This window comes from Equus asinus, chromosome 14 (genome assembly GCF_041296235.1).
Source record: "Equus asinus isolate D_3611 breed Donkey chromosome 14, EquAss-T2T_v2, whole genome shotgun sequence".
Lineage (NCBI taxonomy): Eukaryota > Metazoa > Chordata > Mammalia > Perissodactyla > Equidae > Equus > Equus asinus.
Window position 1 is genome coordinate 40,290,279 of NC_091803.1, and position 23,858 is coordinate 40,314,136.

The 23,858-nt window shown below is 52.0% G+C and overlaps 1 protein-coding gene across 5 annotated transcripts in view; it reads left to right on the forward strand.

Annotated features, from left to right (window-relative positions):
* The first annotated feature begins 347 nt into the window (after positions 1–347).
* LITAF (lipopolysaccharide induced TNF factor) overlaps positions 348–23,858 on the forward strand; it is a 28,451-nt gene continuing 4,940 nt past the window's right edge. The window contains exons 1-2 of one of the 5 annotated variants that reach the window (XM_070484922.1): positions 348–482; positions 21,256–21,480. In XM_070484922.1, the coding sequence (XP_070341023.1) occupies positions 440–482; positions 21,256–21,480 (268 nt within the window). In that variant the 5' untranslated portion in view covers positions 348–439. Of the gene's footprint in view, positions 483–621; positions 747–2,602; positions 2,952–6,406; positions 6,936–20,887; positions 21,076–21,255; positions 21,481–23,858 lie in introns of those variants that run through there. The other 4 variants (XM_044746787.2, XM_070484924.1, XM_070484923.1 and 1 more) reach the window with 4 other exon arrangements.

Below are 23,858 nucleotides of genomic sequence, written 5' to 3' on the forward strand. Positions count from 1 at the left end.
GGCACACAAGGTACCAAGACAGCACTTCGGTTTTCCTAACACTTAATCTGCGCTAACCCCTTTGCTTGCATTATCTCAGTCGATTTTACGAGATACGTGCTGTTAAGCCCATTTTACAGACAGAAAACGGAGGCCCAGAGAGAGTGGGTGATTTACCCACAGGCACACAGAGTGTCTTGGGCTGTCTGGATGCGTCTGAACGTACAGAACTGGGTTATGGGGAGAGAAGGGCCACCCTCCGGAGGACAGGGAGCGCGGGCCGGGACTCGAGGGTGGTGGACCGGGGACGGAGGGCGGGCAAGGAGAAGGAATGCAGAGATGGAGGACCTGGGGCAGCGGGGCGAGCAGGGCCGGGATCAGGAGGGGAGCGTCCGGGGTGTCCGGGGCACGCGTCGGGCATCCACGTGCAGGGGCAGCCTCCGAAAGGGGAGACCCCGGGATGGGGCGCGAGGGGCCTGGGCTGAAAGTGGGGGTGCCAGGAGGTGAGCGGGGTCGGGGGTGGACCCTGGGGGCCGTGGAGACCGGAGGGGTGGAGGGGAAGGGCGGGATAGGGAAGTCGGTGGGGGGTGGGTCTCGGGGCGGGGGGCCGCCGGGCGCGGGTCCCGGGCGCGCGCGGAGGCGGGAGAGGCCGGAAGCCCGGCGCGCCCCGCCCCGGCCGGTCCAGCCCCCGCCCCCGGCGCCGGGCCCTCCTCCACCCGCCGCCCGCCCGGCTCAGACCTCCCGGCTCGGCTGGCTCGCGGGCGGCGGTGAGTCGGGGCGCTGATGGGGGGCGCGGCGGCTCGGAGCGGGGGCCCCGCGGCGCCAGCACCTGCCCGGGGCTCGGGGCAGCCGAGGCCGGGAGACCCGGGACATCGTGCCGGGTGTGGGGGGGTGGCGGCCGGGGACGCCAGCGGGTCGCGGGGGTGGAGGGCGGAGGAGTCCGGCCGAGATCGTCCGCGCGGGGCCGCCCGGGCTTGGGTCTCGTCCCGGCCAGGGGACAACTGGGCTCCGATCCTGCTTCCCCCAGGGCGCCGATCGCCCGCGGGTCGTGGGGTCCCAAGGTGCAAGCGCGCCCCTCCCATCCCGCGGTGCCCCCCTCCCCGGAGGGGACGCCCCGGGGCTTTTCAAGAATGTCCAGATTTGCTCTGGTGGCTGCCATCTCAGAGTTGAGATCTCCAGAGTCGTCAGCCGTGAGGATTCAGAAACAAAAACAACACAGACAAAAAAAAAATAATAATAATAACAAATTTCTGGACGCTGGTCCCAGAAATTCGGCTCCTAGGGGCCACGGCGCCTGCGTTTTTGCCCCTGCCCCCGGGGTTCCACGCGGGATCCAGGGCCGCGCTCGGCGGGTGCCTGTGTGGACACCCCAGGGCCTAGGGAGCCCCCGAGAGGTGGACACCCCGGACTTGGGGCGCGAAGGGAGCCTTGGCCCTGGCCAGACCCCCTCCCCGCGGGGTAAGGTGGGCACCCTGTGGGCGCCGGCGTTGGCCCAGATCCCTTCCGCTGGTGCATATGGATGCCTCGGGGAACCAGGGGCGGAGTGGACATCGCCCTTCCCCGTCGAGCTGAGCAGGTGCCCTCTTCCCCTTTGCTTTTCCGATCATTATCGATCTGGACCGTGGGGTTGATGTTGCGCAAGCGGATCCTGGCCAGGGTCACGGGAGCGCAGGTGTGGGGGAAATGGGCCTATTCTGGGAGGGCCGTGCATTCCAGGGATCAGGCCAGCTGGACCTTCAGTAGTTTTCTGGTCGCTTTTGTGCTTGCAGATAGTGAGGCTGATGTCATTGCCTGTTCGACTGAGCTTTGGCGTTTGGGAAATCCGCAGTTTCTGGAAACTACAGGGCCTTCCCGTCTGAGCCCTCAGATTTGACTCCCCCCTCACAGCCTTCCCAGAGGGAATAAATCCTCTCCTTGGGCCAGCGAGCTGGTGCTGGTTCAGGGGCTGCGTGGAAGGCGGGTCAGCCCTGCAGTTCCCCCCGGGCCCTTTAAGGAAAGGCATGGCCTGCCTTAGAGTGTGTTGACTGCCTTGTTTACCTTCCTTCTCCCACCCCCAAGCTTTGCAGGGTGACTCTGTTAAAATAGGACTAACCTGCATGCCTGTAAAGAGAGACCTGAGCTGGTATCTGGGGCTCTGTCATTGTGCTGGGTTTTATCATAGTTCAGAGAGCAGGTGACCTGCCGTGCCTGGCACCGAATGATAACCGTGTTCCCCTGGCGTTGGTCTCAGCCAGCCCTTGCTCTGGGAGCTAAACCTACACCAGAGTCTCTAAGAAACATTTATTTCAGATCTAGTATGGGAGAGGCCCCCCTTCCCTTTTTCCTGTTCCTTTAAGGCGTTAATAATAGATGCTTTTATTCACATTTGAAAAAAATACCCTTGTAATGTTTTCATGGATTAAGTGACTCGCTGACTGCTCTGAGGCCAGGATCAATTTCTTAAGTCTCTCAAATTCTAGATTGAAGTAATTGTCTGTCTTTGAAGTTAGTTTCCCTTTGTTCCATCAGTCCCTTTTATGAGCTGGCTGTGGGGAAATAAAGTGACACCCTTACCCTTTATAGGACACAGAAGAAATGGCTCTGGGTCCTGAGGGTTTTACGCTGTGGGTGGAAAGCGGGAAACACACACACACAGGTGAAAAAGTCAGCGCTCGCTAATGCCTGGAAGGGCTTGAGAGAGTGGAAGGGAGGAAGCTGGGAGCCTGGGGCCAGGTCAGTCAGGGAAAGGTTAACAGAAGAGCAGAGGCCTCAGTACATGTGGCAGAAGGAACATGTGGTCATGGCAGCATTCCAGACGAGCAGAAGGCCTCAGCAAAGCTCAGTAGGAGACAAAGACAAGCCCGGGGCCGGCGGCAGTGAAAGGGGAAGCAGGGAGAGGGAAGCAGCCGGAAGGTGTTTCCAGCCCAAGTTAATTTTCAAGGGGATCAACGTGTGTATCCTTTGCTGCCGTTAACCATCCCTGCTGATCGGAGGTGTGTATCGTGCTGCTCTGGGGCTGGGCTGGTGGCCTGCAGGAACTTAAAATTCACCCCCCAAAGATGACTCAAACCAAAGCTCCCGTGACAGTGGAAAAAAGGGGTCCGTCAGAGAAAGTCCTAGAGTCTTGGCACCACGACTCATCCTCTTTCATTTTTGCTTTTACTGCAGTGGAAACAGCCCAGTGGGCGAGGTGGTCCATCCCGTCAGGCACACAGACCTGACTCTGTCTGTCTCTTCTTTAGTACAGACGTGTTGGTGTCTTTGGTGCCCCTTTGGCTGCCCCTGGCTTGTTCTGAACTTAAGTGGTGTTTACTTCTCTTAAAATGGTTATTTGAGCTCAAAGCGGTTCTTTCCTGGGTCTCCACAATTTCATCTTTTTGTTCGAAGCGGAGTTGGCACCCCGGGCAGCTGTGATAACACGTCTGTGGCTGATGAAGTTGTCCCCAGGCTGCAGGCTATTTCAGTGAAGAACTGTGTGTATGTGTCATTTCATAGGGCTTAAGTATGGATAGAAGAAAGACAATCTCGAGGGTGGGTGGGGTGATTCCCTGCTCATTTCGTAGCAGGTGGGAGGTTAATTCACCATCCTAAAAGCCGGAAGCACTTTCTTCCTTATCGGTGTTAACTTCAGAGAAAATGATGGAGAATTTAAGCTACTTAGGTTACGGAGCTTTAGAATTGACAGGGTTCCTGGGGTAAATTTTAAGAGCCCAGGCTTGACTTGCCTTAACCTTGAGTCCAGGGACATTCGTTATTCATAGACGATGGGTTGATATTTTTTAAAGTTATATGAAAAAATAACAACCTGACAGAAAACGTGGAGGATCAAGAAGAGAATCAGGCATGATCTTACTCTGTGAACGAAACAGCCAGCCTTCGTTTTCCTTAGTGGGCGTCTTGATCTTTTGTCAGGGTGCCTGTTTTTGTGCAAAGTTGATAATCAGGGTCCATCCAATTTCGTCTCCTGGTACTGTCCTCTTAATGTTCTCCTTGCGCGGTTTCATCAGAAACCATCATTCATGGGGGCCGGCTTGGTGGCGCAGTGGTTAAGTTTGCCCGTTCCGCTTCAGCGGCCTGGGGTTTGCTGGTTCAGATTCTGGGTGTGGACATGGCACCAGTTGGCATGCCATGCTGTGGTAGGTGTCCCACATAGAAAGTAGAGGAAGATGGGCACGGATGTTAGCTCAGGGCCAGTCTTTCTCAGCAAAAAGAGGAGGGTTGGCGGCAGATGTTAGCTCAGGGCCAGTCTTCCTAAAAAAAAAAAAAAAGAAGAAGAAGAAGAAAAAGAAACCATCATTCATGTGGAAATGGGGGATGTGGTTTCACCAGGCATCCGGAGTGAAATTGCCTCTCTGATTCTGGGGGAGCAGCCCAGCTCCCCACTGGAAGCATTTTCCATTCCACAAATCACTGTAATTTGTAGTTAGGCCGTGTTGGAACCCGGCTTTCGGATTGTGGTAACTATATGTGACTTGTGGAGCATGTCGCCCCACATGACAGAATTCAGAAGATGGAATTTGAAAACATTTCTCTGAAATATTTGTCTATGAGCTTCCATATTTTTAGGGAGGTATACTGAATTTGAATTTCTTTGGGGGTCAAATGATCTAAGAACGGTAGTGCAATTTCTCACTTCCTTTCCAGAAGAGGGCTGGAGATGCCAATTTTCCCTTGTGTCTAAATTCTTCCTCCTTAGAGTTAAAGAAGCACCATGTGCCCTGGATGTATTCTGGAGCCATGTGTAGGTGAAATTCCATCATGACAAAAAGATTGCAGAATCTGTATTTTGAAGGTTGCCAGCCATTGGTCCTCAGTCTAAGGATTTTGAGCAGTATTCCATTTAATAATAATAAATATAATAAATGTCCAGGTTGGATAGTTTTCTTAGGGTTTATTGAAATCAGCTTTCACTATGCTCGCATTCTTGAAAAGAACACTTTTCTCCAGAGATCCTAAAAGACCATATCTTTTTGGCCTGCCCAGCTGGTTCTCCACCTTGTGTCCCAGCGAGGCTGTTTTCTTAGGGGACCTGACAAAGGGGCGTGCATGCCCTTCTTTTACCCAAGGAGTGCCTTTTTCCACTGGGTCATTTCTGTGATTCACAGATTCTCGTCTGGGAAACCCTGCTCTGGGTTTCTTTTCTGGGGCCAGAGGATGGGGGTGGGGATTGGAATTGAATAATCTTCCTTTTTCTTCCTGAAAGAACTGATTTTAGGGGATTAAGTTGGTGGTTAAAAAGCTGCTTTATCTTCCCGCTGAAGGCCCTGCCTTTTGTATGTCGATCTGATACCTAAATCAAGAAAGCAGTTCTGTGGCAGCTTGAGGATGTATTTTTAGAAGGTTTTATCACACGCATGTGGTGGAAACCACTTTGTGAGTTCGGAAATTTACATCTTTAGGGAGAGGAGGTTTGGGGCTGGGCATCCATGAGTGGTCAGCTGGGAGGAGTTTGGGAGTTTCTGTAAACTTGAAGGCTGACCCGTTTGCTTAAATTTTGAGATCACTTTCTCTCTCTCTCTCTCTCTCTTTTTTTTTTTATCTCCCTGATTAGACATCTTAGAAACCGTGATCATCACCCCCGCCTCCGCTTAATCTTTGGCATTTAACCAAAACACACTTAAAAAAAAAATACTTCCTTAAAAAAAGCTCGCCTTTTAAAAAATGTTGGGTTTTTTAAATTGAACTGGAATGCCTTCGGGTGAGGCCAGCCTATTCCAGTTCACCTTACAGTTTAATTTTAGATTTGCAAGAAAGTTGCAAAGTTAGTAGAGGTGGGGGGGGGGCCTGTAAATCCCTCCGCCCGCTGCTAAAATATTACACCATCACCACAGAACATTTGTCAAACTGAGAAACTGCTGTTGGACCTCACTATTAACCAAACTCCAGACTTTATTTGGAGTTCATCATTTTTTCCACTAATGTCCTTTTTTCTGTTCCAAGACCCCATCCTGGGTACCACGTGGCATTTAATCGCCCCATCTCCCAGGCTTCTTTGGTTGGTCCCTGTTTCTCAGTCTTTTCTTGTTTTTCAAGACCATTTTTGAGGAGTACCTGTCAGAGATTTTGTAGAATTTCCCTCAAATTGGGTTTGTCTGATGTTTTTCTCATGATGACGCAGGGGTTATGGTTCTGGGGCAGAAGCCCACAGAGGAGAGGTTCCCTTCTCATCACATCCCACCGGGGGCAGATGAAATCCCCATGGCATCGCGAATGACATCAGCCTTCTTCTCTAGATTACTGGTGGTGGTTGCTAGGTTTTTCCATTGTAGAGTTACTGTTTCTTTTTTCATAGCCTGTTCTTTAAAAGCAAGACGCTAAATCCAGCCCAGAGCCAGGAGAGGGAGGGTGGAGGTTAACTCCTCCTCCTGCAGGCGGGAGAATCTACGCCTGTCGTTTGGAATTCTTCTGTAAGGAAGATTTGTCTTTTCTTCCTTACTTAAAAAAATACGCACTTTTAAAGAGCTCGTGCTGTGGTGATCCCCCTCGGATAGGAGATAGATATGTCAGCTTTGTGCACGAAACCTGTGCTCTGCAAGGAGATGCTGTGTGCGTAGCTTTCCCAAAGCCCTGTGGGGAATCCAGAGAGACGGAGAGCTCAGCGCTTCCTGGAGGAGGGTGATGTGGTCCAGTTAGGGAGTCAGAATCAGACTTGCAGACAGGAAGCAATCAGGATGCACCAGGACAGCGTCTGTCCTCGAGGGCTGGAAGGTGTGGGATGGGTCAGAGGACCTGGGGCAGGCTTTAAATGAACGCCGTAGGTAGTGTTTACCACCCTTTTCTCACTTTATCCCTAAGTCTTGCTAAAGGCCAGACTGTCGTTTTCTGTAGTTTTCAAAGACGTGACAGTTACAATACCTGCAGTGATCTGGAATAGAGCCAGGACTGAGGAGCGGGAGGAACTCCTACTTTACACGGAGCTCTTACATACCGGACGCTGGTTTCCGCGTCCTCGGAAGCTGTGACGCAGCCAGTGATGGGTGAGTGGGGGCTTCCAGCAGCCCCAGGTCGGACTGTCGGCAGCCGGGGATAGCACGGAACCACAAGAAGCCGACACAAGCATTTTCCGATTTATTTATTTTTTTTTAGACTTTAAGAAGGTGGAGAGAAATATGGGACTGATTTTAGAAAATGGTTAAGATACTTTTTGGGGAGGGATGTTGAAAGAGACCATCGATTGGAGTGAAGAAACACCAGAAGTCGTGAGACTGGAGTTTTCCTTGTGTTCAGACGTGGTCTGGGGAGAGGACCCCCTCGGCTGTGGGCCGGGGGCCTTTCATGAGTGTTTGTATTCATGGGGAGCTGTCGTGGCTTCTGTGGTGGTCGGTTTCGCCTGGTATTCTAGATTTTGGGCCTATTTTTAGAATGTGAACTCTTCCTTCTTGGCAGGAGTTGAATGCTTTTGGGGGTTTCCCAGTCGCTCTTGGGCTGCTGGTTAATTGAACAGAACCCTTGTGTGGGGTCTGTCCCCAAAAGGTCCAGCCTGGTGCCCACCCCAGGCCCAGGCTCCTGGTGCTATGATGGGTCCCGTAACCCGACCCCACCCTTCTGGCCAACCGCCGTTGGTCTCCCCACAGGACACAGGTGAGCCTGCTTCTGAGTGCTTGGTCACGCTGTCCCCCTGCACGTCCTCTTCTGCCCTCGCCTGTGTCCTCGAGACCCTCCAGTGGCCTTAGAACCTGGACTCAGTTTCCTGTTTGTGTCTGCTCCCGTGTCTCCCCACATTGGTTCACTTTGCCTCCCCAAATGGGTTCCTTAAGGTGGGTGAGGGAGGGTCCATGTCCCCCCAAACCTCCATCCACCATCAGCCTTCGGAACCTCCCGGGTGAAAAATGGATCAGCACAAAATGCGAAGAGAGCTTGATGTCGGTAAACAGGGTGTTGTTGGTATGAATTCGGGGATGACATAGCGGGAATGGTGGAGTGCCCTGTCTTCTCACCAAACGGAAGTAATTAGAAACTTTAGTCACTCTGCAAACACTCAGAGAGGGGCCGAGGGCCAGGTGCTGGGCCGGATGGGAGACACAGTTCAGGGGACAAAGGGCGATGACGATGTCATTCACCCAGAGGCGGGAGGACGTGGGAGGCCACCCTGGGGAGGGTTTGTAGAGAAGGTTTTTTTTTTCCATGAAAAATAAGAGATTTATTTTATTTTACATTAAATTAAATTTTAAATTGATTTTAATTTACTTAATTATAAATATGTTATAATTAATTATAGTAAGTTATAATTAGTTAATTATAAAATTATAAATTTAGTAAATATAATTCATAAGTATAGTTTATTTAATTTACGAGTTTTTTCCCCCGCCGTCCAAAAGTAGGGCGTTCTTTTGAAACTTTGTGAGCTGAAATGGCATCAAGGAAAGAAGCAATTATATATGGGAAAAATTTTTGAGCATTCCCGGACCCAAAACATGGCCTACCAAATCATACAAATAACACAGGAAACCTAAAATCACACTAACACACAGTGAAGGCAGGAGTGATGTGATAAATACACAGCCTACAGAAAGTAGAAATAATGTGGGGCCAGCCCAGTGGCGCAGCGGTTAAGTGCGCACGTTCCGCTTCCGCGGCCCAGGGTTCGCTGGTTCGGATCCCGGGTGTGAACATGGAACCGCTTGGCAAGCCATGCTGTGGTAGGCGTCCCACATATAAAGTAGAGGAAGATGGGCACGAATGTTAGCTCAGGGCCAGTCTTCCTCAGCAAAAAGAGGAGGATTGGCAGCAGATGTTAGTTCAGGGCTAATCTTCCTCAATAAAAAAAAAAGAAAAGCAAAGGAAAGAAATAATGCGTGCACAGTGTAGTTTTGCTTACCAGAATGGGGAAGCCAGCGAGCATGCTGGAAGGCAAGAGGTGGTGCTCGTGGTGGTGGCACCCTAGGCTGAGTCATCAAAGGTGGGGGTGGTGGGAGGTAGAGGAGATTGTGGTGCAAGAGAGAGAGGAAGGGGGTCATCTGTTAACGTCTCATCAGGGCAGACAGGTCACTAGCGTCAACCCCTTCTGTGTCTGCTGCCTCCAAGTCAAAGGTCAGGGTTCGTCATCAGCCGTGGCTGATGTGTGGGTGACGTGGAAGGCTTGAAATACAGCTGCACGCTCGACTGCTCAGGTCGCCGCAAAGCAAAGGCTGAATGCTATTTTTGCCTTTTTTCATGAAAGTGAAAATCCTCTTGGGATTGCTTTTGGTGATCGAAAACAGGTACTAATGTAGGTCTTTGGTGAAAGAGGTGTGGCGTAAAGTGAAATTTCAGAGAGTGGTGGAAGCCTGTATTTAATTTTCCTAATCTAATTTTTTGATCGTGTCTTATTGCTATGGCTCAACCTATGAAAGGCCAGCAAGGATGTAAGAGTGGAAAGTGTCGGTTCACTGCAGGCCCCAGCCCACCTTCCTCCCCCGTTTACAGGCAGCCACTGTTGCCAGTTTCTTGTGTATCCTTTTGGAGACACTTTATGCATATTATATAAGAAAATATGTCTCTCTGCCTTCTTTATCCACAGATGATGGCCTGCTATAAATACTGTTTGGGCCTTTTCCTGGCAGTTATATCTCAGAGATAATTGCGTTTCTGCCCATAAAACTCTTCCTTCTTCTGTTTTGATGGTTGCCTGCCTTTCCCTTGTATGGACACGGCATAAGTGGTGGCCCAGTTCCCTGCCGATGGATGATTAGGTGGTTTCTAGCAGCATCGAGGTGAATAACCCTGTGCCTCATCATGGGTCACGTCACCTATGCACAGGGTCATGTCTCGATTCCTAGACGTGGACTTGCTGGGTCCAAGGACTCATGCGTGTTAAAGTTTGGTACGTGCTTCCATTTCGTGAGCCTCAGTTTACCTTCCCGCCAGCTCTGGGTGACATCCGCACCCAGGCCAGCTGCATGTGCTACCGAACATTTTCTTCTTTGCCAGGGTGGAAAATGGCAAATGTAACGATGGGTGAAAAATATCTTGGTATCAGTTGTGGGTTTTTTAAAAACACAAACCTTTGACTTTAGAATAGTTTCAGATTTACAGAAAAGTTGTAAAGTTAGTAGGGAAGTCCTGTATACTCTGTCCAGCTTCCCCCGCTGTTAACATCTTACATGGTCAGGAGCTAGGAAACTGGAAACTGACATTGGTACCTTACAACTAGGAAACTGACGTTGGTACCTTACTGTTAACCAAACTCCAGACTTTATTTGGGTGTCACCAGTTTTTCCCCCGGATTCTGTTCCAACATCCAGTCCAGGATCCTACCTTGTATTTGGTAGTTAACGTCTCATTCGCTTCTGCTCTGTGGCGGTTTCTTGGACTTTCCTTGTTTTCCGTGATGTTGGCAGTTTTGAGGAGAACTGGCTTGGTCCCCCGTAGAAAGTCGTCCATTCTGGGTTTGTCTGATGTTTTCTCATGATGAGCCTGAGGTCGGGGGTTTTTGGGGAACAAAAAAGTAGCCTTTTCACACAATCGTGTCAGCAAGGGTGTGGTGTCCACATGACTTGTCGCTGATGATATCAAACTTCGCTGTCCGTCTGTGTGTCGTCTTAGTTGCATCTCCCTGCTTCCGAGAGAGATGAGCATCCTTTCGGATGTGAAGACCCGGGGGAGCAGTCCAGGGGTGGGCCGTGGTCAGCTTGACAGGTGTGGGGGCACCACAGGGACTAAGTGCACACCGCGAGTCCCTGAGGACCTGGCGTGGAAGGGCTGATGGGGAGGAAGCAGCCCCTGAAGGACAGGGAGGTGCAGGGCCGGGCCGCACGAGGAAGTCCTTCCCGAGGAGAGGAGGACGGGAAACAGGAAGTGGGCTTGGAGGGGTCATGGCTGGGGGAGGAAGGAGGCCGGCCCTGGGGGGTGATCTCTGGACGTGAGAGAGAAGCAGGGAGCTGGAGGGGCTGAGGACCGGGGCTGAGGGAAGAGGGGTGCTTTGTTTTTATACCTTATCAAGGGAAGACATGAACCCCCTTAGAGATCTCAGGAGAGGGGCCGGTCGAGAGGCAGGATTGGTGGGGAGGGACCTGGTTGGAGCAGAGTCCCCTGGAGACTGCAGGGCGTGCCGGGATGGCCACACTCACGGGGTTAAAATGAAGGTAGAGCCAGAGAAGGGCTCCTTCTGAGCCAAGGGCAGGCAGAGAGATGCCTGGGGACTAGGGTGGGAGGCTGAAGGGCTCAGGTCTCTGCTGGGGGGCCGCAGTGCAGGGACTGGGGCCCCCCGTGGGAATGGGGAGAGCCCCCTGGAGAATCTGCACGGCCAGTTGGGGTCTGGGCCGTCACAAGGTGCGAGGTGTTGGTTCCCTGTGGCTGCCGTAACAAGCTACCACAGACTCAGTGGCTAAAATAACCCAAACTGATTATTTTACGGTTCTGGAGGTCAAAGTCCAGCACGGGCATCACTGGGTTAAAGTTAAGGTGCTGTGTTCCTCCGGGCGTCCAGGGGCCAGTCCCTTTGCTTGCCTTTTCCACCTGCAGTTCTTGGCTCACAGCCTCTTCCCCCATCTTCAAAGCCAGTATCGTAGCATGTTCTCTCTTCTCGGGCCCTCCTGCCTCCCTCTTACAAGGACCCCTGTGCTTAGATGGGGCCCACCTGGATAACCCAGGATCACCTCCCCATCTGCAGGGCCTTAACTTAATCACAGCTGCGAAGTCCCTTTTGCCGTTTAAGGTCACATATTCACAGGTCCTGGGGATTAGGACCAGTTTAGGGGGCATTATTCTGTCTTCCACACAGGGTAGGAGTGGGAGCGTCAGACTGCAGGGGATTTAGACAAAGATGTGAATGTCTACCTGTGAAGCTATGGGGGTAGTGGCCCCAGAACGGGAGCCCAAGGTGTGATGGCGTCCTCCTGCCTCTTGGCAATGAAACCTGTGTCACTCTGGGCAAGTGACTCTCTTCTGGGCCTTACACTGCTTCTCTGGAAGTACAACAATTCATGCTTTTCGAGGAACCCAGTGTTCTGAGCGCATCTACTCGCTTTATTATCACACAAGCCTCTGAGGTATAGGTACTGTTATTAGCCCATTTTCCAGATGAGGAAACCAAGAGAAGTGAAGCAACTCACCCAAGTTCACACAGCCTAGAAGTGGCAGAGTCGGGCTTTGAACTGAGGAAGCTTGGTCCCAGAGTTTCTGCTCTTAGACATTCGACTTGCCTTAAAATTCCATCATCTTAGTTTTCTCTCCAGTCCCCGCTCCGTGCCCCGCCTGCTCGCTTTCTTCCGTGTCTTCTCGTTTGTCGGAATAACTGTTGGGTATTCAGCAGGCCAGGCCGAGGGCCACGCCATTCCTGCTGTCCCGAGAGATGAGCCGTGCTCACCCACTCTTGTAAATGACAGGGGAACTCAAGTGGGTGTTGCTGAAAATCCCACGTGTGGTAGCATCTTGGGCACCAGGCAGAGACGTCCCACCTGTGACGTCTCTGAGCTCAGAGGCTGTGGCATCAGTTTCCCCACCAGGTCACTTCCTCATTGGATTCTGCTGTGAAGCCCTTCGTGTCTCGTACAGTTGTTCAAGGAGAATTTGCAGCGTTGGGCATTCTGTCTCTGTGCCCTTCCTCTCTTTTCCCTTTGGGCCCTGCCTGCCTGCCTGTTGGTCATTTCACCAGAAGGGGATGGGGTGGGAAGGAAAAACGACCCGAGGCTCCTAAGGCCCCCATCTGCCTTGCTGGTTGTAAACAAGCCTGAGGATGGCGATGGAGATGCCTGCAGAGGTGTGAACTCTCCCGCTTTCCTGTGCACACGGGTCAGTGGGAGTTGCTGACCTTTCTGGCATCTCGGGGTACAAGCTAGTTAGAGCCTGTGAATTTTCTTGACACCCGTGAAAAAAGACAGTGGGTCATTTCTGGAGGACAGATGGCACACCCTGCATATTGAGCAAGTGGCTTTAGAGCCACCCCAAGGACCGGCTAACGAACGTGGAGTGACAGGTGTGTCTGAGTTTGGGGTGGAGGCAGCGAGGAGCATGTGTGGAATGATGACGTGGTCTCCGAAAGTGCCTCTCTCCTTAACTCTCCTCCGAAACCCCGAGCAGAACCGGGAGTGGATGTCAACCAAACCCGGGGTGCCTTCTGCAGTGTAGGGGTGCAGGCAGCATCAGAAACTTGCATTCCAGAGGAAAAATGGGCCGATCATGGGGTTTGGAGATGGGGGCTTTCTTTTTTTTTCTGGTTTTATCTTGTTTGCGTCTGCACGCCTCCACACTTCCCTTTTCAAGTTCTTTCCACCCGCGTCTTCGCTTGCTGTCCTGCTGCAGGGTCATCCCAGGGTGCCCTGTTGAGAAACACCGCTCCCCGCAGGAATCCCGCAGGAATCCCGCAGGAAACGAGGGGTCCAGACCCAATTAAGTGATTCCAATTCTGGAGCACGTTTGGCCCATGCGTTGGTCAAACCCTCGTGTTACCTCGAGCTGAACTGCGAGACCATGTGTTACTGCGGCTTATCCTTGCATAAACATCTTCCTTTAAAGACTTAGTTTTCTCACGTCTGCTTCCTAACGTCGATGCCATCCAGGCTGGCCTTGGCGTGTCCTCTTTACACCTGAGTCTTGTTTTCTACAAACAGCTGTTGAAGGATCTGGGTGACCAGCCTGTCCCGGTTTGCCTGGGACTTTTCCTGGTGGAAGCTCCAAAATCCTGCATCTGGGGAAACCCCTCCATCCTGGACAGACCGGAACACTGGGTCACCCTGAGAAGCGCCTGTGAGGTTTTGAGCCTAGTTCTAGGTTCTGTGGATGCAAATTTTCATAGATTTCAACCCTCGCCCTTGTAGGGCTCACAGACTGACCAGGAAGACAGATAAAGGAAGAAAAGTGACAAGTTCGGCAGAGAAACACGTATGAAGAACAGCTAACACGTACTGAGAGCTCCTGTGTCCCTCATTGCTTTGGGTCCTTTTCACAAGGGGGTTCATTTAATCCTCCCTCATTTAAACCTTAAGAAGCTACCCTTGTGCCCCTTTTACAGATGGGAAAACCGAGGCACCAGATTGATGCCATGGGGTGTGGGGGAGCCTGGATGTGACCACAGGCGGTCTGGCTCCAGACCCTGCACCGTTGATTTCTGAGCTGTGTAGAGAGGTTTGGGGGGATTAATTCTCCCTGGGGAAGGCCAGGGAGAGCTTCTTGGAGGAGGTGACCTGCACGCTGGGATATGGTAGGTGAGAGGGCAAAGAGGAAAGAGCATGCCCGGGGGGCATGTTTGGGACTTCTAAGCAGAACTACAGACACAGGGAAGATTTGCGATGGTGCTGGGAGGTGAAGTGAGAGGGCGGGGAGTTGGGGGGTCCACTGGGTCCTGGGAGCCCCCTCCATCCTGGGCAACCCAGGACCTTCGGTCACTCTAGTGGGGTGCAGGTTGGAGGGGTGTCAGAACGACCCCCGTGGTCTTGATTTTAGGTAAACGGGGGTGGGTTGAGCTCTGACTGGCCTCGGCTTGTGACATGGAGACTAGAGATTTCCAGGAATGCCTGTGTTTTTCTTTTTATTGAGGTAAAGCTCACAGATCTTGAATGAACCATGTTCAAGCCGCGTGTAGGATATTCACAGTGTGGTACAACCATTGCCTCTGTCTAGTTCCTAAACGTTTTCATCACCCCAAAGGGAAACCCTGTCCCCATTAACCATCACTCTCCCCCCAGCCCCTGGCCACCACTAATTTGCTTTCTGTATCTGTGGATTGACCTGTTCTGGACCTTCCGTATAAAGGAATCGTTCTACGTTTGGCCTTTTCTGTCTGGCTTCTGTCACTTAGCGTATTTTTGAGGTTCATCCTGGGGTGTCTGGGAGCCAACCTAGCAGTGATAGATCAGGTCGGCCGGCCATCTCCGGACGTCCTCTAGCCTCAGACCCTGCCCGTCGAACTTGGGATTCCGGGCAGCACGCGAGGGAACACCAGTGCGGGCCCAGAAGGAGCGAGTGCCTGGAACAGCGCTCCCCCCGGGGTGTTTCAGGGAATTCTAAGCCTATTGAGGCCGCATTTTTTAGGAGCACACCTGTTGCTGAAATCAAGGTCCCTGGGGTGGTTTATTCCCACGTCTCGAGGTTTCAGGACCAGTTCGCTAATGCCGGTTCAGGGCGCGAAGATCGCTGGACCCGAGGGTGTGACTTCTCTTCAGGACTTCGAGGGCTCTTTCCTCCTCTTTCCACGGGGATGCAAAAAAGCGGAGGCTGAGCTGCTCTGAGACTCGGTTGGCCAGAGAAGCTGCCATTGCTCCCAGAATGTCGTAGCAGCTGCCGAGACATCCGCGCACCACACTGTCGCTTTAAATCTGCAACTTTGGACACAGTTGCATTTCAGAGATTCTGAGGTCTCCCACCTCATCGTTTGTTTCCCCCAAAATGAGAAGAGCTTTGTGGAAATCTACCTTTGGTTGATCATTAAGATCCTGGCCCCTGATCCTTACTGAAGAAGCAGCTCATTTTGAATTGCAAAACAAAATTAGTTGGACAAAATTAGCTGGAATCCGTAAGAGGCTGGGACTTCTCCATCTTGTCTTGGGCGTGTGGTGTGAAAGTCGGCAGTAAATGCGTCTTTTTACGCGTGTTTGGCGGGCAAAGAGAAAGAGGTGACTTCTTGCGAGGCGTTCAATTATATTGCTTCCACTGAGAGTCTATTTTCTTTTCGCACTTCGTTTGGGGGCAAGGTGTGCAACTGCTGACTGCATCTGAATCTCCCAGCCTGGGAGGGCTTTTGGTGAGTTCTCAAGAGCTCCAGAGTCCGATGGGCGTGGCTTCCAACCCCAGCCCTGCCACTGCATCTGTGTGACTTTGGACAAGTGGCTTAACCTCTCTGGGTGCCCCGGTTTTTTTGTTGGTACATCGGGACGATGATGACAATAATTCCTGACTCGGGGGTGTGAACATTGCATGGGATGACGTGTGTAAGGGGTGAATTACAGAGCCCGTGGCAGTAAATAGGAGCCCGCCGGTTCATTCTAATGCAGTTGTGATCCGGGATGGGGGTGCAGAGTAGAGAGAACAAGATTCGCTCAGGCCAAAACTGTTGGCCTCAAAGATGCCAAAGTCAGGTTTGAAGAGCCTAGTGATCTGGTGCCCCTTACCCTTCACTTTCTTCCCGGGGTGAGGACACGGGAGTGACCGGTGCAGGAGGAAGTGGACGCCAGCCGGCCCAGCCCTGCTCGGCCCCAGTACAGCGGGGGGGAGTGACCCTGGCTGGTGACCCTCACCCTGCCCACATCCCTCGGTTGTGGCTCATGAGGTTAAGGCGTGAGAGGGCTGGTCGTGCCTGGAAAAGAATATACGGATGTCGGGGGCACCAGGACGTGGTCAGTAAAGGGTTCAAGTGCGTTGGGACGCGTTGCCTTTATGACGGCGAGAAAAGAGGGACGCATTTTAGAAATACTGAATGACCAAATGCTGGCGATTTGGAAAGCTCGCTGTGCCCGAATACCTCCGTCCACACCGCATTCTCACTGGGGACCCGAGGGAGCGAAAATCAGTTCTCGGGAGGAGAGAGGTGCAAAAAAAAGTCTGAGATATTACAGTGATGTGCGGCCCTCCCAAACTTGAGCCAACCTAACGAAGTCTTATTTCTTAGTATTTAATTTCTCTCGCTAGGCAGAAATCAAATTATATTTAAATGAATTAATTAAATTTAAATGTAATTTAATTTTTCTCCTTGGCAGGTGGGGGGGTGGGTGGGAAGATGAGGGGGAGGCAGCAGTAATGAAAACAAGACTGAGAAATCCTGTTGTGTACCCGGGTTGGGTGAATGCGCCTCGCCCAGACTCATTCCTGCAGCCTAGGAAGAAATCTCCGTACACCCCTCCCCGCCCATGTGAGAGAATTTCTTGGGACGTGGGACATGGGAAATTTTCAGCTGGGGGCCCCCAAAATTCCAAGTGGCCTGTTTAGAGCTGAGAAAGTGGGGGCCAGGCTCATGCAGTTGGTCATGAGCCAGTTTCCAAGCCCAAGCCGAGTTGTTGCATCAGAAATGCATCTCCATGTGCCAGGTTTTCCTTTTCTCCATGTGTTTCCTTTTCTGTGACCAGCGGTCCCATTCTGCTACATATTTGACCCCAAAGCAGCATGGGAAAGGGGGGCCCTTGTTCCTGAAGGGTTCAGAATTTCAAGATGGCGGCACGGAGCGTTCCAGTGAGCAGGGCACCCCTGGGTGCAGGGCCCTGGGGGGTGGCTCAGCTCCCTCGCCCACGAGGCCAGCCCTGGTCCCATTTTCCACGTTTGAAAAAGGCGTTTGGAAGGCCTCTCTGGGTTTGGAAGTAGCTAACGAGAGAGTCCTTCCAAGATGGTGGAGACAGCACTCGGCAGTCTTAGCGTTTTCTTGATTTCTGTGGGGGGTGGAAGGTGGGTCGAGAATCGCCTTCAATACGTTCTTTTAAATGGACAGTCGAGAAGAGCCACCCTCAGGGCCTTAATAACAAAGTTAAACAGTGGGGGAGGGAGGCAGGAGGCCCCCTTGTTTGTTCTTTTATTTCCCCCCACAAAGCTCCCTGTCACCACGGCAACCTGGGCTCCCCGAGACCGCCCGGCCCCCAGGCCCCCAGAGGGGTTCTCAAGGCTGTGCTTTCACGGGGCGAAGCTGTGGTTTGCTGTTCTGTTAGACTCGGAGATGCTTTCCAGTTTGTTCCAGAAGATGTGATTGTGCTGGCACCTTAGCACCCAGGGCCTGATCTGGGGTGACGGAGAGCTCTCTGGTGGCGGGGGAGCGGGTGTCTGTGTGTGACTGTGTTTGTGTGTTTCTGTGTCTGTGTGTGTGTGGATGTGTGTGATGTCTGTGTGTGTGAATATGTGTGAATGTGTGTGTGAGTATGTCTGTGTGAATGGGGGTGTGTGTTGTCTCTATGTGAATGTGTCTTTGTGCGCCTGTGTGTATATGTTGTCTGTGTGTGTGTGTGTGTGTGTGTTGGAGTGAGAGACTGGTTGTTGCTCATGAGCGTTTCACGTTGAGGTGATGAGGACGGGTGCAGGCAAGTTGAGCGAATCCTTTCTGGAAGGGTGGGTGGCTAGGTGGGCCCCTGCCCCCCGGGCGGGGAAGCCAAATTAAAGAGAAGTGGGGTCGGGGGCGAAACAGAACCGGGCCTGGCTGGAGTGGCATTTCCTGGCCTGGGGCCTGGGGAAAGGAAGGCGGTGGAATTTATTTAGAAAGCTTGCAGACCAGCTGGTTATTTATTTATTTTTTTTACGATTCTGGCCCGTTGCTCTTGCTCTCTTCAGAATTAGAAGCATGTTTCTGTGTCTGTTGGATCCAAAGGTGGCGTTCCCCAGAGGCGGGCCTGAGGTTCCGGAAAGTGGGCTGTGACCATAAGAAAGATGGTGTCTGGTCAGTGCACGGGGCCCCAGGCTGTAATTTCCAGACCGGGAACTCAGGCCCTCCCTTCCTCTAGAGGTCAGGGAGAGAAGGCCACCCCACCCACACACCTGCATGGTCCCGCTTGGTGACGCCACGGCCGGGGCGCGTTTCTTCACTCCTGGAGGAGGGAGGCGATGGTTGTGCAGGAGAGAAGTTGCGCTCCTCCGTTGCATCATTGCCTCCCAGCGGTTTGGCCCAAACTCTTTGCACAATGTGGGGCACCCTGAGACCTTTCCCCCCCCGGCAAGCAGTGCTCTTTTAGGCTTTCAGGTGTTTTATGCTCTTGTGGGTTTTTCTGTGACTCAGTTTGATAAATAAATTTTGTGGGCGGCCCCGGGTCTGCCTTCCCTGAGATGGGAAGGAATGGTGCATCCTTGACGGTCAACCTGGATGTCCTGACTGCCCGGCACCGAGGCCGTGCTCCCTGGGCTGGAGTCTCCGCGAGCCGGACCCCGCCAGGAGCAGACGTGGGGGTCCTTGGGGCTGGCCGGGAGGGAACATCAGCCGACTCGGGCTGAGCCTGGTGAAGCAGAGTCTGGGGGCTGGCGTTTGTGCTCTGTCTTCCCTCCTCCGTCTGTGCTTCTGTTCCTGTGTGTCAGAGGAAACTGGCAACACACCCTGACCGCTTTTCACAGTCGTTCTCATTTTTAAACCCTGAACTTGTTTTCGCAGAGATGTCCTGTGGTCTTGTTAACCCTCCTCTGGAGTCTTGTGTGAAGGCCCCTGTCCCCTCCACCTTCTTGCTTCTCTTCCAGACTTTCTGCTTCATCTGCCCTTTCTAGGGTTGGACTTTTCCTCTCTCTATAACCTTCCATGGCTCCCATTGCTCCATAGCATTGCTGTAGAACCAGAAAGCAAGCCACATAGGTAATTTGAAATTTTTTAGCAGCCGTGTTTTAAAAAGTAAAGAGAAACAGGTGAAATGGGTTTTAACAATATGTTTTATTTAACTCCGTCTATCTAAAATTTTCTCGTTTCAACATACAGTCAATAGAACAAAATTATGAAGGAGATATTTCACGTTAGTCTCTTAAATAGTTTTTGAGGGCCAGCCCTGGTGGCCTAGTGGTTAAGTTGAGCGTGCTCTGCTTCTGTGGCCCACCCTTGGTTCCCGGGTGTGGACCTACACTACTTATCTGTTAGCTGCCATGCTGTGCTGGCAGCCCACATACTAAAAAAAAAAGAAAAAAGAGGAAGATTGGCATGGATAGAAGCTCAGGGTGAATATCTTCCTCAGCAAAAAAAAAAAAAAAAAAAAAACAGAAGAAGAAGAAGAAGAAAAATTTTTGAAAGCCAGGGTATATTTTACATTGCCGTCATATCCCAAATTGGATGCTAAAATTTTATCAAAAACATTTGCTCTCGATTCAGAGTTCATTAAATTTGCTGTTGAAAAAGTGGATTCACATACCCGAGATGTCCCAGACTTACAGAAAAGTTTTCTAATAATTAAGTTGTGTATTCAATTTTAAATTTAAATTTCTTAAACTTAAATAATGACTTCAAAATTCAGTTCCTCAGCCACACTAGCCGCTTTTCAAGTGTTCAGCAGCCTTGTGTGGCTGCTGGTGACCGTATTAGGCAGCCCAGATAGAGGACATTTCCGTCCTTCCAGAAAGTTCCATCAGACAGCCACAGGCTTCTAGAGTAAAGTCCAGACACCTCCAGAGGAGTTTCAGAATTTTCTAGAAACTGGCCGCAACCTGCCTCGCTTTCTTTATTGACTTTGTTTTACACGTGTCCACTTTCCCATGCCTCTTTTTCCACTTCGAAATGCCTTTTTATCTCTTCCCCTGGGGAAATCTCCTTTCAGGCTCGGCTTAAAGGCGGAGCTTCCTGGAAGGGTCCCCCCTTCTCCCCGAAGCAGAGTTCATGGCTGCCTCTGCCTCCCACGGGTTCTAGAAGACGGGGCCGAATGCGTGGGAAGGGGCGCAGGCCGGTCGGAGCCCCCGGACCGTGGCACGCTGCCCTCCCGGCTCATTTCCTCCTTTCTCCTGGGACCGATTTGAATGGCTCTTCTAACGCAGCCTGAGCCCTGCCCCGTTGGAAAAACACAGCCGCACAAAGGACGGACTGTGTCCTCTGCAGCTGCCCTGGGGCTGCTGCGCGCAGGACTTCAGACAGGAACGCAGCCCGGGCGCAGGAGGTGTAATTCTAGGCAGGCATCAGCTCCGTCGGGGTGGGGCGGGGACGCTTTCTCTGCCCTCACGAAAGCAAATGTGTGCCTGGCTGCCTGGTACTCAGTTTTCAGAATGGGAACTGATGCGTGTGTTTACTTTTTTAAAAAAACTATAACATAACGTCCAGAACAGGGCGCACGTCTTCATTGTGCAGCTCGAGTTGTCACAGAGTGAATGTATCCATGTCACCAGCCCCCAGATGAAGAAAGAGGACGTGAGCAGCCCCCCCAGAAGACCCCCTCCCGCCCCCTCCCAGACTCTGCTCCGCCTCCCGGGGGGACCACTTTCCGACTTGCGGCCCGTGATTCGTTTTGCCTATTTCTGAACTTTATGTAAATGGCGTGGTTGACGGGGAGCTTTTTTAGGCATCTGGCTTGTTTTGCTGTTAATTCTGATAGTTTGTGGTTGCGTTTTGAAAGCCATTGTCTTTTCTGTCCCCTGAAACACCATTAGTGAGACCAGCAGTTAGAAAGAAACGAGAAAGAACGCTGGATGTGAAAGACACGTTTGGGCGTTGGATTCAAATGCAAAGACTTCTGCTTAAATTTGGCGGATGTTCACCCTTGAGATTTTCTCAGCTTTGGCGCTTTTTCGGTCGCTGTTATTTACCTTTTCTCTCCATCTAGGGAATCCCTCGTTAAGGTGACAATTCTTGCACCTCGAAGGGACGTTAACTCCCCTTCCGGCTTTTGGACAAGGCTGGAGGCGACTCATTTCCTCGGATTTTCTGGTTGTCAGGTGGAGAATTAAAGATCAGAGTGGAAGAGAGAGAGAGAGATGTCCACTGAGTTTCTGATCTGGTCTCTTCTGGTTTTGCTTTAGGTAAAATGTCTGCTCCAGGATCCTACCAGGCGTCCGCTGGGCCTTCCTCGGTGCCAACAGCGCCCCCGTCGTATGAAGAGACAGTGGGCGTTCACAGCTACTTCCCCACGCCCCCGGCCCCGGTGCCTGGGCCCACCACGGGGCTGGTGACGGGCCCGGATGGGAAGGGCATGAATCCGCCTGCCTACTACACCCAGCCAGTGCCGGTCCCTAATGCCAACGCAAGTACGTGCGACACCCCCCCCCCCCGCAGGTCCCCCTTAGCGCCCTGGCCTTGGGGACCCCAGGAGAATGAAGAGAGGGACCACGGTGGCTCTGCCTGAAGTCCAGCTTTCCCCTTTATCCTGAAATTTCACGTGCAGTCTTAGGTTCCACATTGGTGAGGCCCATGGCTTTTCCTAATAAAGTACAGCTGTGGGCTTTTCCACGCCCGCCATAAACCCATCCTTTGGCACTTATCACAGTGGTACAGCCAACTATCCCAGAGGAATTTGGGAAGGGGAATTGGCTTTTAAGGGCCCCCACCCTTCCTGCTGAGGTCTGGCGGGAGAGCCCCTGCCCGAGGCCGGGGCTGGAGAAGAAGAGGGAGAGGAGACAGCCCCTGGGGAGGACCAGGTGAGCCCCAGCCCACCGTTCGCACAGGTGGCCCCCCTAGCCCCCAGCACCTTCTTCATGACCTCGCCCTTTGGGACTTCCTGCTGCCCAGGTGTGCCCAGGTGTGCAGTGGCCTCACCATCACCAGCAGCTCAGGAGGAAACCACGGCTCAGCGAGTGGGCCGGGAGTCAGACGGCCTGGGTCCACCCACCCTCCTGGTGCCTCAGTTTCCCCGTCTGTAAACCGGTGCTCGTCAGGTCCTTCAGTGGGTTGTGAAGGTTGCAGAAAGGCCTCTGAGTCATTACTTGATAAATGGGAACTAATGTCGTCACTGTGCTCTAGTAACTTTGACCCTTGAGATGGGAGAGGACCACATGATGATTTTAGACTATTTCAGAGCACGCTCTGATCCATAAAAACTCATTCTCGTACCAAAAAAACACAATAAAATTTACGCGTAAGTGCTAAAGCATGCTTCACTACTGCGTTTCTAGAAGGTCTTTCTAGGAGTATTAGTTTCAGTTAGCTCTGGGCAATAGTTAATTTCTCCTAATTTGTGGATGATAGAAATGGCATTCCAACACCCCTAAAAAAGGAACAGAAGGAAGTCGCATTGACAGAAATATGAGCTTAAACAACTTTGCCAAAAAACGGAAAGAGCATGCTGGACTGTGAGGGCTTTGTGACCTGAATCATGATGATTGACTTCTGATGATTGTGAATGCCTGTGCATGTTTTCACATAGTTTTCTGTTTTTAGCATGATTTTATGTGCTCATTTCATGTATCGACACGGCCACCCGACTTGTCTTAAAGAGCCGGGTCCGTGTTCCTCAGCTCGGTAAACTGCAGCCTCGTCGCTGGGTGTAAGAGTTTCTAAGGAGCCCCCTGTGAACAGAGGGAATTGTCGCTCGCGGTTCACTCTGTACCAGGCCCGCTGTGAGGTTCTTTGCCATCCTTATCTCATTTAATCCTAGCAACGACTCCGTTCCTTCCATTTTTTAACCAACAGCTTTTTTGAGCTATAATTCCCTTACCATCAAGTTCACTCTTTTAAAGGATATACGATTCAGTGGTTTTACTATATTCACAGAGTTGTGCAGCCATGAGCGCTAATTCCAAAACGTCTCCATCCCCCCAGAAAGAAACCCTGGACCCGTTAGCGTCATTCCCCATTTCCCCCTCCCCCAGCCCCTGCAACCGCTAATGTGCGGAGGAAGAGAATTGAGGCGGAAAGCCATCACATCGCTGTTTCTGAAATTGCTGTCGGTGGACCCCCTTTGAAGAAGCACTCAGGGAGCTTAAAAAGCAGCTTGGGGACCCCGCCCCAGACCTGCTGAATGAGACTGCCTTGGGGGCAGGGCCTGGGAATCTGCATTCCCACTAAGCTCCCCGCATGAGTCCACGGTCAGTCGAGATTGAAATGCTGGCGTGGCTGAGCCACACGCCTCCTCCAGGAACACGCAGTCTCTCCCCATCTCGGATGTGGAGCTTTTGAGGGCCCCTGAAGCCATAGTTCTGGAAATCTGCCACTGCTTTCTCTTTTTCCCTTTGTGTCATTTTTCTCCCCACCCCAACTTGTTTTTATTTTTTATAAAATACACGTAACATGAAACTTCTCCTCTTAAAGCGTTTTGAAGTGTACATTCTCATTGTCACGCAGCTGTCGCCACCATCCATTGCCAGAACTTGTTCATCTGGCGAAACTAAAGCTCCGTCCCCATTAGACAGTAACTCCGCCACCCCCTCCCCAGCCCCTGGCAGCCACCCGTCTACTCTGTCTCTGTGAATGTGACTGTTCTGGGTGCCTCGTATATGTGGACTCGTACACGAGCTGTCCTTTTGTGCCCGGCGCATTTCACTTACACCGCGTCCCCCAGGTTCATCCACATGGTGGCGGGTGTTTTTAAGGCTGGATAATATTCCATTTTCGTATGTAAGGATAGACCACATTGGGCTCCTCCGTCGATGGACACTTGAGTAGCTCCCACCTGTTGGATCTCGGGAGG